The sequence below is a fragment of the Lissotriton helveticus genome, chromosome 3_1 (genome assembly GCF_964261635.1).
Source record: "Lissotriton helveticus chromosome 3_1, aLisHel1.1, whole genome shotgun sequence".
NCBI classification, from domain to species: domain Eukaryota; kingdom Metazoa; phylum Chordata; class Amphibia; order Caudata; family Salamandridae; genus Lissotriton; species Lissotriton helveticus.
In genome coordinates this window covers 111,543,835-111,561,100 of record NC_136061.1, presented here as the reverse complement: position 1 = coordinate 111,561,100, position 17,266 = coordinate 111,543,835, and the positions used below count along the sequence as shown (strand labels likewise).

Here is a 17,266-nt window from a genome sequence, read left to right as displayed (position 1 = left end):
GCTTTTTCTTATTTAGGTATCATCTTACAGGGAAACATGAAGTGGAATTCGCACATAAATACGACAGTTTTGAAGTTTAACCAGCTCGCAGGCGCAGTTGCTTTAAAACATCGAGCCTCGCTAACTAAGCCGGTAAATTGTGCACTTGAAATTTACAATATGAAAGTATTGGGTGCTTGTCTATATGGTTCTGAATTATGGGGGTTTTCAAACTTGGGAGAGTTGGGACGTGCAGAAAACAGATTCTTGCGAGGGCTTGTAATGGTCCCCCAAAGCACACCCACAATTCCATTGAAATTGGACCTTGGCAGGAAAAACATTGAGGATATTGCCAGGCTACGACCACTCTTATATTGGAGACGCCTGATGGTGACTCCAGAGCTAAATCATTACGCCTCAGCTTTGGCAGATGTTGTTGAGTTTGATCGTTTTCATAGCATTGAATGGCTAAAAGATCTACGGGGACTTCTTGCAAAGCTAAAATTGGATTATTTATGGGGCTCCAATGATGTGGCTAGCTTTCCTACAAAAGCAAAACTGAAAGAATTATATTGGGAAATGGTGTATACAACAATGTTCTGTAATGGATCCCAATCAAAATTGTCATCTCGTTTTTTGGACATAAAAATGTACCCGTCATGTGAATTATATTGGGATATAATCGAACGACCATATGACAGGAAATTGTATTTCCAGTTCCGCATAGGCACATTACCTGTGAATACGTTCAAGAATCACTGGTCCCCATCGTGGGATGAACACTGTTATTTTTGTAAGAATCAAGTAGAGCACATTTCCCATTTGTTATTCTGTTGCCCATTGTATACCAGCCCTAGGCGCAAATGGTTAAAACCACTGTGCTTAAACATTGGTACCCGTAGCCAATCAGTAGCTCTTAGAATACTAGAAACTGATTGTTCAGCTCCATTCGCAGTTGCCGTAGCAAAATTTCTTGCTTGGGCGTGGGTAATCCGCACCCGCTTTCTATGTCAAATATAGAAAATTTAATTTGGTTGCTACCATTTACCTACTCTGTTATATGAATTGCTAAGTATTTTTATGCATAGCATTCGACTGTCACTGTTTAATATGTGTTTTAGGAAATATTTTTAGACATAGTATTTATTGTATTAGGGTTAGGAGGATGCTTTTATGACAAATGTCGAATAAAGCTTTGAAATCTGATTTGCCTCTCTGGGGAAGTGTAATGCAACACAGCGATTTGCAGTGCATTGCGCGAGGGGGCCTTCGGTCTTGATAAATATTACTGAGTAGATGCGTTGCCATTGAGCCAAATTTCGCGATGCATGGATAACACAACTGCGTGGTTAATATTCCCCTCACTTTATATGGATTCTGAAATGCAGTTCACCTGAAAAAGCTTATATTGTTATTGTTAGACTTGGCCTTTTTGACAGGTTCATCCCCAAACTTTTTACCTTTTGCCTCCTATTTGTTTGACTGATTTTGTTGGCCATAGGACTCTAAGCACTTGACCACTGCTGATCAGTGCAAAAGTGCATATGCTCTCTGTGTAAATTGTGATATGATTGGCTAGCTGTGATTGGCATACCTGATCTACTGGTAAGTCCCTAGTAAAGTGCACGGTGTGTGTCAGGGCCTGTAAAGCAAATGCTACTAATGGGCTTGCAGCACTGGTCAAGCCACCCACATGAGTAGCCCTGTAAATGTATCTCATACCCACCACTATTGTGTCTAAGCATGCAGTTGTGTATGCCATGCTGTACTGGCAAGTGTACCCACTTGCCAGGCCCAAACCTTCCCTTTCCTTACTAGTAAGACACTCTTAATGTAGGCCCAAGGTACCCCCCTGGGCAGGGTTCAGTGTGTGTGAAAGGTAGGAAATGTATTAGTGTGTGTGACATGTCATGATACTGAAATACTGTGTAATTCATTTTTTACTGTTGAAAGGCTTGCTGTCCCATAGGCTTATCATTGGAGTTACACTGTAACATTTGTACATGTGTAACTTGCAATAGGGCAAGATAGGAACATTATGTTTAGACTCTCTGAACTCAGAATTTATTAACACACCTTCTGGTGAAGGTGGTTTTTAAATCCTGTGTTTGAAAATCACACTTTTAGAAAGTGGGCCTTTTCTTACTTCACCATTCTGTGTGCCTCTGGCTGTTTGTGTATTTAGCCTTTGGTGTGTGAGTGACAGGAGCTGAGATGTGCATTCACTCTAGACAGTCACTGGGGGGGTTGAGGTGTGCCCTGTCTTGCCTGGGTGACATTGCAGGGCTGAATAGACCTGGTCTGCATTTAGAGTGATGGGAGGAGTTGTGATTACACCTGAACAGGCTGTGTCTCCTGAATACTGACTCCGTCCACTGTGGTCATGCTGCATCACTGAGGGCAGAACTAGTTTAGACTGGGATCAGAAACCATTTCCACAAAGAGAACAAAGACATTTTGTGATATAAGTATTACACCTAAGGCCCCAGGACTTTAGATTACTTCAAAGAACAAGAGGACCCTGCCAAGGAGAAGAGCTGGAGAGCTGTAAGGAGGAGTCCTGCCCCTTTGCTGTGTCGGGTTGGCCATCAGTTGCTACTTCTGTCTGTGGTGGAGGAAAAGGGCAGTCTCTTTTGGCCCTTTTAGTGGCATCCTGCATGTGAAGGGAATCTCTAAGGGCATGTGTGTGCTGGCCTCCTGTTAGGAGTCTAAGGGATACACAAGACTTTGTGGAAAGATCCTGTGGAATCGCAAGAGGAAGCCTGCAAGGGAAGTACTGGACTGCTAGTATTCGCATATGTTTTACAATGTGCAAGGAGTGATTTATCTTGGCAAAACTCAAGGGGAGCGCTTTAATTTCACTTGCAGCTGAGGAGTACTTGAAGAAGTAGCCAGTGCGTCTTGAGTGCGGGTCGAGCGATTTTTGTTCTGCTCCCTCATCAGCACATGTTAATAGCAATGTTTTCATGCCCACCCATGCTGCGCTGTACCAATAAAGAATACTGTTGGGGCTCTGCGGACGTGGCCCGTGCTGCTTGAGAATTTGCCAGAGGCAACTGTAGGACTTGGCCTTTTTGGCTAAAGTTTCATAAACTTTTTGCCTTTCCCTAAGATCGTTTTCCTGACATAGAGATGCCAATTTAGATGCTTGGGGTACTTTGCCACTGCGGATCAGTGTCAAGTGTTCCCTATGTAAAATGTAATGGGAATTGGTTGGCCATGATTGGTATGGTTGCCTAACTAGTAAAGTCCCTAGTGATGTGCACTGTGTGTGCCAGGGCTAGTAATGCAAAGGTGCGTGGAGGAGGGAACTCAGGCCTGCAGTGTAGGGCTTGTGCGCAGAGTGCTAAGTTAGCTTGTTGTCCTGACAAGTGCAACCACTTGTCAGGCCTAACTTTCCGTTTTACATACACATTGGGCATCCCTGTGGTAGGTCCGGGGTAATCCCTGGGCAGGGTGCAGTGTAGGTAAAAGGCAGTATATATACTAAGGTGTGTGTTATGTCCTGACAGTGAAAAACACTCCATTTTGTGTTTCATTGCTGAAAGGCCAGCCTGCCCATAGGACACAATGGGGGAGGCTGGGTGTTGTGTTTGTGAGCGTAGTTTCCCGTAAGTTTATAATGGAGAGGTGCAGTTTAGTATGTATGACCTCACAGTGTCATAACACATCTTTCTGTGAAGGTGGTTTTGCCACTGTGTATTCAGAAACCACTCTTTTAGAAAGTGGCTGAGTTTTTGCTCTAAGCATTTCTGTGTGTCTCTGCTGAAATGTGGATTGTCTGTCTGGATCTGAAAGGTGTGAGGAGCTGGGCTGGTGCTATAAACCAATTGACCCATCTCCTGCTGAGTGATTGATGATCCAGACCCCCAGTATCGAAGGAAGGGAGGTGACACTGGGAGGGAGACACCCAGAACTGATTTAGGGAGGGGTCAGGGTCCCCTGAGCACAAACGAACTTCAAAGACATTAAGTGATATAACTGTGAGAGCAGAAACCCCTGAACGTTGGAATGAAACAGAAATGGATTGAGACTGAAAAGGCTTGGAACCATTCTGTGGTCAAGGGGAACCTTTGCTAAAGAAGGAACAACTGAAGAGACTGCAGTGAAAAGACAAATCCTTGCTTTGTGATCTGAGGCTGGTCTGCAGTCGCTGTTCTAACCAAGGGAGAGGCTGTTGGAACTGTTCTTGGAGGCGCTGGCCCCCCCTGCTTGAAGAAGACTGTGCTTTGTGCTGTGTCTTGTAACCCCAAGGGCCCGAGGTGAGCTGGCTCCTTGTTTTGAAATACAGGATCATAAAAGTTTCCGGAGAAGTCCCAAGCAACGCAGTGTGCGTGCTTTTGCAGCTTGAGACCCTCAGAAGTTGTGCCTTGTGATCGTGGGCACGCAGGAGTAAGCTGAGTCTCAGACACGCTGGGTGCGTGTCGTGGTGCAGGCCAAGGCGCTGGTGAGGAGCCCCTGGTCATTGTGTGCATGGGGAGATGAAGTGGAACTCGGACGCGCTAGGTGCCTGTCGTGGTGCAGGCCAGGATGTTGCTGAGGAGAGCCTGGTTGTTGTGTGCACCAAAAGAAGAAGTGAGTGTCAAACGCGCACAGTGCGCATCATGGTGCAGGCCAAGGCGGGTGACGGCTGGTGGCGGAGGCGGTCCCTCTTTCTCAAATCTTTATTTCTTCAGCATGCCGGCTCAGACGTGCAGCGGACCCACTATCTTGGTGAGGCGCTAACTACTCTTGAAATTGCATTTTTTTAATGGTTCTGTGTTGATTTTTAACTGCTGCATTAACCCAGACTTATCGGGTATCTCTTGCTGCACTTTACACTCACTCTATTCTCCCGCCATTTCATTTTGGTCGCAGCCCCAGTCCACCACAGCTTGTGCCGGTTGAGTGGATTGCATTATTTGACCAATTGTTCGACCCCCCTGCGGGTGACGTACTTCCGGCGGGTGGTGGAAGCGGGCCCACTTCCTCAAATCTTTATTTCTTCAGCATGCCGGCTCAGAAGTGCAGCGGACGCGTGCAGCGGACGAGTGCAGCGGGCGCGCCGCTGGCATGCCGAATGCGTGCCTAAAGCAAGCCCGTCTGCGCCCGTCCGCACCTGTATGTCGCCAGGCACCAGAACCCCTGGTCCTGGGCCCCTACAGATACACACTTATTCTAGGGAGCGCCTGCTTGCCTTGCTAGGCAAATGACCCTGTGCAAACCACAATCTGCACCCAGACGCCCAACAAATGCACTGTAATAAGTGTGGGTTCAGAGCTAAGGTGGTCCCTGAGTCCCCTAGCTCCACACACATTAATATCTTCAGTCTTAACTGCAGGTCTCTAATAAAACACCATAAAGAAATATTCTATCTTCTACAGGACTCCACACTGGATATACTCTTCCTAACGGAAACATGGCTAACCCATGACTCCATGGTAATTCATGAGTCCCCCCCCCCCCCCCCCCCTCGGGTTAATATTTGCTCACACAGAATAGATCCTGTGGCGGGGGAGGGGGCCTAGCAGTGATATTTAAATCGGCCTTTTCCTGCACTTTCTCACCCCAAGACAACCCTGACTGTGAATGTGCATTGTTCAAAATTTGTCCCTCACTGGCCTTCCTATTTACCATCCTCCAGGGGCTTTCAGGAAGCCCTAGCTCTCTCTACATCTACCTTGGCCCTAGAGGCAGCCAATTTTAGTATCAGGGGCGACCTTAATTTACACCTGGAACGCAGGGACTCCCAGGAGGTCACTAACTCCCTTGGAGACATGGAGGCCTGCCAATTAACTCAACCAGTAGTGGGCCCATCACATCTCGCAGGCCACCTACTGGATCCAGTATTTTCGAATATCTGCTACCTTAAAGTCCACGCTCCCCTCCCACTAACTTGGACTGATCACTTTCTTGCCCATGTGAGCCTTGGTATAGCCGGTGCCCCTCGGCAGATTCACAATGTAATTTCAATGAAACGACCCTGGCACAAACTGGACGCCCCTAGCTTTGTATCCAGTTTAAAAGCATCTTGTCCTGTATGGCCCACTGATTTGGGGGAAGTGGACAGAGCCTATAGGAGCTGGATTAATAACTCACTTGACCACTGTATCCTTAAAAAACGGACCTGCGTTAAACGCATGCAATTGCATGCTTGGTATAATAAGATCCAAAGGTTGGAAAAAACATTGTAAATCTCTGAAACGTGTCTGGATATGTACCCATGACTCCATAGCTAAAAAGATTTAATGGCAGGCGAATAAAGCCTACCAAAAACTTGTTCAAAAGTCTAAAGCTGCATTCTATACCAATTTGATTACATCGAGTACTAACCCCTCCAAAACCATTTTCTCTCTCATAAATGACATGACAAAACCCCTAGTAGGACCAAACAATATCATATCCACTGACCTACATTTTGAATCTCTGGCTCGCTACTACATCAATAAAGTTGAGTGTATCTATACGACACTCGACGCGAGAAGGGCAACCCACAAACCATGGCCATCTAACTGCGCATCCGATCTCCCCTATTCGCTACAAGACCTATCACCTATGTCCTGTAAAGACTTGGAAACCTTTTCAACTAAGGTGAAATTAGGCTCCCCTGACGACCCTGTAAAACCTGATACCTTCAGGAAATTCCAAGAGTGTATCTTAACGGAGGGCAGGGAAGAGAAATGATCAATAGAACACTCCAGTCGTCAGTACTTCCTAAATCTTGGAAACATGCCAAGGTTGTTCTACTACTGAAAAAGACATCACTGGATGCATCTACACCAGAGAATTTCAGGCCTATTTCCCTGATCCCTTACCTGGCCAAGGTCATGGAATCCCAAGTTAACATCATCCTGACCAAGTATTTGGAAGAAAATGAGAATCTGGACAGGTCACAAAACGGGTTCCGGCCTAAGCACAGCACAGAATCCACTTTGTGGCAGTTACAGAGCAGCTGAGGGCAGCACTGGACAAGGGTAACACCTCAGTACTGGTACTACTCAATCTGAGTGCAAAAAGAACAATTGATGGACAGAATGCAGAACAATGTCATACATTCACCCCAGTACAGAGATCTTGGCCTAAATCCATAATTTCTTTGCTCACTATGCCATTCCAGTTTGAACCCAGCCAAATGCAAATCAGGCTTGACCTTTCACCCAATGGGAACAGTCCAGCCTGCCCGACGCCCCGCTGCTGGGGCAGCAATGGGCAATGTAAGCATTTTTAACATAACATAACAAGGCATTGGTGAGGAGCGCCTGGTTGTTGTGTGCACAGGGAGCTGAAGTGAAACTCGGACGCACTGGGTGCGTGTCGTGGTGCAGGCCAGGGCATTTGTGAAGTGCTCCTTGTCGTTGGGTGCACCAAAAGAAGAAGTGAGTCTCAGACGCGCAGCATGCTTGTCGTGGTGCAGCCAGGGTGTTGGTGTAGAGCGCCTGGCCATTGTGTGCACCTGGAGAAAAAGGGAAACTCAGACGCACTGGGTGCGTGTCGTGGTGCTGGCCAGGGCATTGGCGAGGAGCGCCTGGTCGTTGTGTGCACCAAAAGAAGAAGTGAGTCTCATACGCGCAGCATGCGTGTCGTGGCGCAGCCAGGGCTTTGGTGAAGAGTGCCTGGTCATTGTGTGCACCGGGAGAAAAAGTGAGTCTCAGACGCAGGGAGTGCGTGTCGTGGTGCAGCCAGGGGTTTGGTGAAGAGCGCCTGGTAATCGTGGGCACCAGGAGAAGAGGTGAGACTAGAACACACGAAGTGCATGTCGTGGGCAGCCAGGGCTTCAGTGAGGAGCGCCTGGACATCGTGTGCACTGGGAGAAGAGGAGAGACTCGGACGCGCAGGGTGCGTGTCAAGGTGCAAGCAGAGGCGCTGGTGAAGAGTTGCGGGTCATCGTGAGTTCCAGAGAAGAGGCAAGTCTCAGACGTGCAGTGTGCGTGTCGAGGTGCAACCTGAGTCGCTGGTGAGGAGTGCCTGGGTATGGTGTGCACCGAATTTGAAGTAAAGTCTCCACAGTGCTGAGGGCGGGTCTCCGTGTTCCCTAGACTGCCGGAAGGATGGCTAACTCATTGGGCCCTCGGAGTAGAACAGCAGCGGCCCGGACCGCTGGCCCGAGCTCGCCGCACCCAGTAACAGAGTCCTGGATCAAGGCCCAAGTCGCTGACGTCGGAGAGGAGAGTGGGGTGACGCCCCCCCCAGGTAACATGGATCACTACCTGGGATGGGGTGCGGGCCCGGAGGGACACACTCTCGGCATCTCGCTTCTGTCAGCTGCGCGAGCCTGTTGCTTTGGCTCGGATACCGGCCCGTGCTCATCCAAGGAGGGGCAGTACTGGGGCCGGAGTGGAAAGCAGTACTTTTGTGTCATTATTGATCCATATTGGGGGCACTATTAATGGAGCACCTAAACTGTCGTATTACACTATGCATTATTGCTGCTAACGAACTATCAAACTGTCGTATGACGCCTGACCTCATTTGTGCCTGACGAACGACATGCTTGGTGCGCTACGCACTGCGTTATTTTTCCCTTGCAGATTACCTGATTGTAACGTGGCGCATTGCATTATTTATTCCTTGCACAGTATCTGATTATAACGTGGTGCAGTGTATTATTTCTTCATTACACTGTACAGGATTTAAGCGTGACGCATTGCTTTGTTTCTTCCTGGTACAGGGCATGCTTGTAGTGATACGCATTGCATTATTCCTTTTATTGCAAAGGACATGACTGTGGCGCTACTTATGGCATTGTTTCTCTGTTGCACAGTACAAGAGAATATCGTTACGCATGGCAGTATTTGTTTCCTTTTGCAACATGTGTGATTCTAGCAATACGACTGGCCTAACCTTTTGGAAACAGTTAGAAGTGAGCTTAACTGTTAGTAGCGGTGGTTGGGATTAGAACCTACCACCCCACCAGAAAGAATACTACCTATTCTTATATGTTGATTTTGTATTGTGTGGTCATATCTTATAAATTCTTATATAAAGATTATACTCATTTTATAAAAACTTGTGTGGAGTCTATTTGTGGGGACATCACTAGGTTGCTGTGAGTGTGGTTGCACATATTGTACACTGATGCCTTGGAGATAAGCCTGGCTGCTCGTGCCAAGCTACTAAGGGGGTGAGTAGGGCTATCTCAGACGGTGTCCTTACTTATTCTAACGTTGAAGTGAGGGGTCGGGAACTCCCGCCTCAAGCATTTGGTGGCGGCGGGAAGCGATAACAACAGCAACGTTTTGCCTGGTGTCAACCAGGAAGCCTATGCGTAGAAAGGTAGCCCTGGGCTGGAGCCAACATCATGAAAGGGCGTGGTCGGCTCTCGCAGAGGATGCTGAAGGCCTTCTCCCCACCAGGAAGAAGACCAAGACACCGGAGTCGTCCGCTGCCAGGAAACTGAGACCTGGAGCTGTGAGGACAGCTGCTGGGATCGTGGGAGGAGGCCCACCGGTAGCCAGGTGAGGCCGGGAGCCCCGTGAGGACTGGGGACCAGTGAATGTCCTGCCCTCTTCTGCTATGATGCAGACTCACAGGCAGCCATGTGGGGGTGGGTTAGGACGGGTGGGCCCAGCAAGGCCTCCCTAGTGAGAATACCTGTTGAGGACAATCAACCCCCTTTCTTTTCATTCTGGTGGGCGCTGGGACCCAGTGAGGTCTCCCCACCGGACAAAGCCAATTGCTTTCTGGCAGTACCTGCCCCTCAGCACCATCGCAGACAGCTGCCACTAATGGTAGACACGCACTTTGGGGGCACTCAAGGATTGAATAGTGTGGCTGTGCGAGACCTCGATTCAGTGGCGGCTCTTTGAGGGAGTGCTGCCTGGTGGTAGGGCGGGGCGAGGCGGGGTGATTGAGTGGCAGGATGGGGGTAGTAAACTCCAGCATACGGCCGAACAGAGTTAAGTAAATAAATGAATAAAACAAATTACATTGCGCGTGCTTCAACGCTAAAAGGCCACTGCCTCAACCGAGGCCCCTGCTGGTAAGATTTACTGCATTAGCCCCAGGAGCCGCGCAGGTGCTCCTGTGGCCTTCGGGGTCGAACTGCATAGTTGGATGATATGATGTGCACAGTGATGGTGTCCATCACAAGGCTTGATAATGTGTTCCACATGTAAGTATTGGCTTTATGGCCCCATGTGTGGTGTTGTGACAACTGCCTTATGGCAAATATGATTTATCCATTCTCATGGCCGGTGCCTAGTGGCTCAGTGTTTTATGTTATGTGATCTATATGTGTTTTATGTGTATATAATTAAATGGCTATTGTTTTATGTATCCTTGTGTGCAGTCTCTTTTGTGGTGTGCCTATTGTGTCACTGGTGTGTGTGTTGCACAAACGCTTTACACATTACCTCTGGGATAAGCCTGACTGCTAGTCCAAGCTACCAAGGGGGTGCGCAGGGGTTATCTTGGGTGTGTAACTCCCTCACCCTGACTAGAGTGGTGTGTTTTGCCTGGCTAGGTTTATACCCTAACCAACCAGAAACCCCATTTTAATAGTTATTGTTGTAAATATAAAATGAACACAAGATACGGCTAGGTGGGCAAAGGGCAGTGACTTATGAACTGTACAAGTCATGTGTGTGTGTGTGCGTGTGCGTGTGTGTGTGCGTGCGTGTGTGTGTGTGTGTGTGCGTGCGCGTGTGTGTGGAGCCAATTGATGGATCGGGGCTATGTGTGAGTTTATTCTATATGGACACTCTACAATAAATAAACATTTACTCAGAGTACAAAGAAAGAACTTAGGATAATCCACACAAGGCAAACTTTCAATATATAAAGTATGAAGGTTTATTAAAATTAAGAATTGATACAAAAAGCAAAAGCAATTGGTTAGTCGACTTAAATAAAAATACTCAAAATGCAAATAAATGTATAGTATGATTAGCAGCAGAAGAAAGTCCTAGTCTGATTAGTAGTCAGCACCAAATACTGCCTAGCACAAGGCAAATGAGAATGAAGGAGCATTTGTCGTAAGGAGTGCACAGAAAATAATCTAATCAATCAATCAATGAAGGACATTTATAGAGCGCACTACTTACCCGGAGGGTCTCAAGGCGCTTGGGGGGGGGGGGTGCTGCTACTGCTCGAACAGCCAGGTCTTCAGCTTCTTCCTGAAGGAGAGGTGGTCTTGGGTCAGGTGCAGGTCGGGAGGGAGGGAGTTCCAGGTCTTGGCGGCCAGGTAGGAGAAGGACCTTCCTCCTGTTGTCGTTCTTCGGATGCGGGGGACGGCGGCGAGGGCGTGACTGGCTGATCGGAGGTGGCGTTTGGGAGCGTAGAAGTTGATGCGGTTGTTGAGGTAGCTCGGGCCTTGATCGTGTAGGGCTTTGTGTGCGTGGGTGAGGAGACGGAAGGTGATTCTCTTGTTGACGGGGAGCCAGTGCAGGTCTCTCAGATGTCCGGAGATGTGGCTGCGTCGGGGGATGTCGAGGATGAGTCTGGCTGAGGCGTTCTGGATCCGCTGGAGTCTCTTCTGGAGCTTGGCGGTGGTTCCGGCGTAGAGGGCGTTGCCGTAGTCCAGTCGGCTGGTGACGAGGGCCTGGGTGACCGTCTTCCTGGTCTCGGTGGGGATCCACCGGAAGATCTTCCGTAGCATGCGCAGGATGTTGAAGCGTGACGAGGAGACGGCGTTGACTTGTCTGGTCATGGAGAGGGAGGAGTCCAGGATGAAGCCCAGGTTGCGTGCGTGGTCTGTCGGTGTGGGTGCGGTGCCCAGGGCGGGGGGCCACCAGGAGTCGTCCCAGGCGGAGGGCGAGGAGCCCAGGATGAGGACTTCCGTCTTGTCTGAGTTCAGTTTCAGGCGGCTGGTCGTCATCCACTCGGCTACGTCTTTCATCCCTTCGTGAAGGTTGGCTCTGGCGGCGGCGGGGTCGTTGGTCAGGGAGAGGATCAGCTGGGTGTCATCGGCGTAGGAGATGATGTTCAGGTTGTGTTGGCGTGCGATGGGCGCGAGGGGGCTCATGTAGACGTTGAAGAGGGTGGGGCTCAGCGAGGATCCTTGAGGGACGCCGCAGATGACTTTGGTGGCCTCTGACTTGTACGGTGGTAGACGGACTCTCTGTGTTCTTCCGTCGAGGAAGGAGATGATCCATTCCAGTGCCTTCTCCTGAATTCCGACGTTGCTGAGGCGCTGCACTAGGGTGCGGTGGCAGACAGTGTCAAATGCCGCGGAGAGGTCTAGGAGGATGAGGGCCGCTGTTTCTCCGTTGTCCATCAGGGCTCGGATGTCATCGGTGGCAGCGATGAGGGCGGTCTCGGTGCTGTGGTTGGCTCGGAAGCCCGACTGTGAGGGGTCGAGGGATCCATTCGTCTCGAGGAAGGTGGCCAGCTGTTTGTTGACGGTCTTCTCGATGACTTTGGCTGGAAACGGGAGGAGCGAGATGGGGCGGTAATTCTTGAGTTCGGTGGGGTCCGCTGTTGGTTTCTTTAGTAGAGCACTGAGTTCGGCGTGCTTCCAGCTCTCCGGGAAGGTGGCGGTGTCGAAGGAGGTGTTGATGATGTCCCGCAGGTGGGGTGCGATGACAGCGTCGGCTTTGTTGAAGACGTGGTGAGGGCAGGGGTCGGTCGGAGATCCGGAGTGGATGGTGTTCATCATGCGGATTGTGTCATCGGTGCTGATCGGAGTCCAGGCGCGGAGGGTGGTGGTGGGCGGCGTTGCTTTGGTCGTTATGTGCGATGGTTGAATGCTGAGGTTGTTGTGCATGTCCGCGATCTTGTTGTGGAAGTAGGAGGCGAGGGAGTTGCAGAGGTCTTGCGATGGGGTAATGTCGTTGTTTCCGGCGTTGGGGTTGGAGAGCTCTTTGACGATGTTGAAGAGTTCCTTGCAGTTGTGTGCGTTGTTGTCCAGCCGGTCCTTGAATGCAGTTTTCTTGGTGGCGCGGATCAGTTGGTGGTGCTTCCGGGTGGCAAGCTTGAGGGTGGTCATGTTGTCCGGTGTTGGTTCCCTTCTCCAGACTTTCTCGAGGGCTCGGCAGTTCTTCTTGGAGCTCTTGAGTTCGTTGGTGAACCATGGGGCTTTCTTGCTGCCGGGTCTGCTGGGCGGGGTCCTCAGAGGGGCGAGTTCGTCCGCGCAGTTGCTGATCCACTTCGTGAGGTTGTCGGCGGCCTGGCTGGGGTTCGCTGAGCTGGCGGGAGGGTGCTGACTCAGGGAAGCGGCGAGCTGGTCGGCTGTGATCTTGTTCCAGCTTCTTCGGGCAACCTGTTGCTGGTGGTGGTGGATCGTCGTTCTTCTGAAGGTGAAGTGGGCGCAGCTGTGGTCCGTCCAGTGGAGTCCTGTGGCGTGGCTGAAGGCGATGTCTTTGCTGGATGAGAAGACGGCGTCGAGTGTGTGTCCGGCGAGGTGGGTGGGGGTGGTCACCAGTTGCTTGAGTCCGAGGTTTGCGAGGTTTTCCAGCAGGGTGGTGGTGTTGCGGTCGTCGTTGTTCTCCAGGTGGAAGTTGAGGTCCCCGAGGAGGATGTAGTCGGCAGAGGGGAGGGCGTGTGGGCTGATGAAGTCGGCGATGTCCTCGCTGAATTGTGTGCGTGGTCCCGGGGGTCTGTAGATGAGGGTGCCGCGGAGGGTGGTCTTGGGGTTGACGTGGATCTGGAAGTGCAGGTGTTCGGCGGGTGCGATGGTATCGTCGGTGTTGGTCGTGATGCGGATGGTGTTCCTGTGAATGATGGCGATGCCTCCTCCTGTCTGGTTGACGCGGTCTCTCCGGATGATCTTGTGGCCGTCCGGGATGGCGATGGCGATGTCGGGCGCTGAGGAGGCGTTCATCCAGGTTTCCGTGAGGAAGGCGACGTCTGGGTCTGTGGTGTCGAGCAGGTTCCAGAGCTCGGCGGCGTGTCTGTGGACCGAGCGGGTGTTGAGCAGGATGCACTTCAGGTGGTTGCTGCTGGTGTTCTGCTTGGTGGATGCTGGTGCAGTGCAGGTCCGGATGCAGGAGAACTTGCAGGACTGGCAGATGAAGGGTCCGTGGGTGCGTCTCGGGGTGGCTCGGTAGCATCCAGGGGTTCGGCCGGCGTTGAGTGCATTGAGGGTGGCGGCGTCGTACGTCCGGCGGGTGGGCTGGGGTCTGCTGGTATATTATAAGTACAGGATGATAAACAGACTAGCATGAAGTGTCTCTGTATGATTGGGAAAGAGACCTGGCTCATCCGAAAAACTGTGTGCCTTTATATATTTTTAGAATGGGAAACTGCAGCCAATGTGGTCAGACAGAAAAAGTTACAAACCAATAGGTAAATAGAAATCACATCTCATGACTATATTGACATTTGTTTTAAATCTGATGAATATGCAGTACTATGTCTTACACAGAAAACAAAACCACACTCAGAACATAAGCAGCATTTCCGTTCAGTCGAGGGAGTAATGAAGTGGTCTTTAATTTGTATACAGTTGTAAAATCTGTTGTATCAAAGAACATCAGGAACACAAAACACTGCAGGACATATTTACAAGCCCCTATCACCACAGAAAGGTCACTTTTAGTGACATTACTGTGGCGATATGGGCTTTGCCCTATTTACAAGGCAGTGTTAAGCCACTTAATCTGGCTTAACACTGCCTTGTAAAAAAGGCCCCATTTCAAGCTATACTTAGGGGCCGATTACGATGCCGTAGGAAACTGCTTCGACCCTCGGTCGGAGCCATTCCTACGGCACCGTAATCTCCTGTTTGAATTCATTTCCAACCGACGCATTCGGATGGTATCAGTCAGCTATGAAACCAAACTTGATTTCCAGATGTCTTCCGACGGACCCGGAGAGCCCGTGTGTCATTCTGAAAGCCTCCTGTATTCCCAAGGGTGACTCTTTCCGCCCGAGGGATTACAATGTTGGATTCTGACCGCCTTTCTGTGCGGGATTTTCTGACACAGAAAGTCTGTCGGAAGTCGACTTTGGGGGCCACCAGCAGGGTGGGTGCAAGGCCTTTGGATTGTGGTCGAGGGGGTACCTATGGTGCCCACCTGTTAAACCTTGCACCCCGTGGCAGGTACCTTGAGTTGCCTGCCACAGGGTGTAGGGATGAACTGCACCTCTTCACTGTACACTGAGAGCATGCATTCCGGTCAGAATACATGCTCCCATTGAAAAGAATAGGAGTGCGACCTTAGAGTGTTTGGTCACATGCTAATTGCTGGGTTTCGATCACCGACAGGAGGTCGGACGGACTAAGGTCCATCTGACACTGTAATCTGGCCCTTAGTGTGAAATGGGCTGGCAATGGGTCTTGTGGTGGGCGATCCACTGCAACACCCATTGATTTTGATGCTGCCCCATATTTACAAGGCAGCCTAAATATAGGGCAGCGCCAAAATTAAGACCAGGAAAAACCTGGTCTTAAACAGGCGCAACAAGGAGACATTTTTTATTTCTACTCATTTTTGCTCTTTCTATGCGTGTTGCCTTGTGCAGCACACATAGAAACAACAAAACTCCATTGATTATTTATGTGCAGAAGGTGACCCATCCCGCACATAAACAATCATTTAAAAAATATTACGTTTTGCAACTTCTATGTGTGCTGTATTTCTGTACATAAACAATCTTCCCCTACAACGCAGGCACCCTTGCTCTGTGGTGAAAGGGTGTCTGCGTTGGCGCTAGGCAGATAAAATTAGCACCACCACAGGGAGAAACACAGGGCTGCACCATGTCCTTGTTAATACGGTGCAGCCCTGTATTTTGGAAGTGGTTGAGCACAGCCTTAAACCAAGGTGGCTAACGCCACGCTTCGCCTCCTCCTAGTGCGTATGCCCCTACATTTTATAAATGTTACAGTGTGAGCAAGACCATAGAACAACCTATCTCGTATTTTTTTATTAAACTACGTAGGTCACAAGTGAAATCCCATGTGCACAAGCAGGGAGGGGAAGGTGAGTTTATCAAGTGTTGTAAACCACATGCATTTCCAAAACACAATAAAAACATTGCATTAATACTTATTGATATGCAAAACTATTAACCATGAAATCGGTGACCACAGCATGAATGCACATATGAGTGCCTATTTCATTGTTTGTGGGCATGCTTGTTTTTTGTGTTCATGCATTTGCATATAGTTATGTGGGTTTAATGTTAGAATACTTAAGCCAAAATATCGGCTTCCACAATATTGTACAGGAAAGCTTATATAGCGCTGCGTAGATTTAATATTCTTACTTCCTCATCAGAGAGCCTTTATAATATGTATGTAGTCAAGGTAAATATGTGAAGTTAAGAATAGTAAATCTATACTTATTTATTAACGTTTTCTGTCACAATATTACATAAGTGACACTTTGGATATGATTGATACTTTCACAGAACAATATTTAAATATGTAGTTTTTGAAGATGTGTACGCGTATAAGTGACCTGCAGTTTTAAATCAAAACCTTAACTGAAGTCACTGGGATGGCTAGTGTGTAGAACTACAGCTCAAAAGCTATTGACCTGTGGAATCTTGAGCTTAATTTCACAATGGACTATAGAAGACTGAGAGGTTGTCCTGCCCATTCTCTCCTAGGTCTGGTGAAAGCCTACTACATCCGAGCTAAAGCCCATGCAGAAGTGTGGAATGAGGCTGAAGCAAGGGCAGACTTTGAGAAAGTACAGGAGATGGACCCACGCATGAAGAAGACTGTGGACAGGGAGCTGAGGATGCTGGAGACGAGGATGCAGGAAAAAAATGAAGAAGACAAACTCAAATACAGGAATATGTTTGACAAATCTGATTGAATTTTTGTGAACCAATCACTTTTGTGTTTCTATGTAAGCTTTGGAAGCTCAATAAACTTGGTTTGGTTTTTCAAGCATCCAGAGTAGGGGCCTGATTTTCAAAGATTTTGGGTCGGTTTGTGTCACTTTTTTTTATAGAGACCCAAGATAAAATCCGTTGTGCTATTTACAAAGCAATGCAAATGGTTGTTTGTGTTGCTTTGTAAAAAAAATAAAAAATAAAAAATGAATGCAGGTAGCGTTCCATGGATGGGGTGTGGGCTTTCCTATACACCCATGGATTTTGATGCAAAGCCATATTCGCAAAGACTTGTAGACATGTTTGCACCAGAATAGTGTGTCTGCCTGAGACCGATGTAACTATGAGCAATATCTTTGTTGCTCTGTGTTATTGCCTCTTTGCATGTGTGCACACATCCAAAGAGATTAGAGCCTCAAAGGACAGTTTTTGTGCAGAACACAAAAACTATCCTGACATTAAAACCGACACCCTTGCTCTATGACAAAAGGGTACCTGTATTGGCACTAGGCAGCCACATTTCTTGAAGATATGGAGCATTTCCACTCTCTCTCATTCACTCAGTACAGCACAGCAACTTCAT

The 17,266-nt window shown here is 48.9% G+C and overlaps 1 protein-coding gene across 1 annotated transcript in view; it reads left to right on the top strand.

Moving 5' to 3' along the window:
• AIPL1 (AIP like 1 HSP90 co-chaperone) overlaps nucleotides 1-16,706 on the top strand; it is a 212,928-nt gene extending 196,222 nt beyond the window's left edge. Inside the window, exon 6 of the mRNA XM_078679330.1 lies at nucleotides 16,453-16,706. Within this exon, the coding sequence (XP_078535456.1) occupies nucleotides 16,453-16,664 (212 nt within the window). The 3' untranslated portion in view covers nucleotides 16,665-16,706. The remainder of the gene's footprint in view (nucleotides 1-16,452) is intronic.
• Nucleotides 16,707-17,266: the final 560 nt, after the last annotated feature.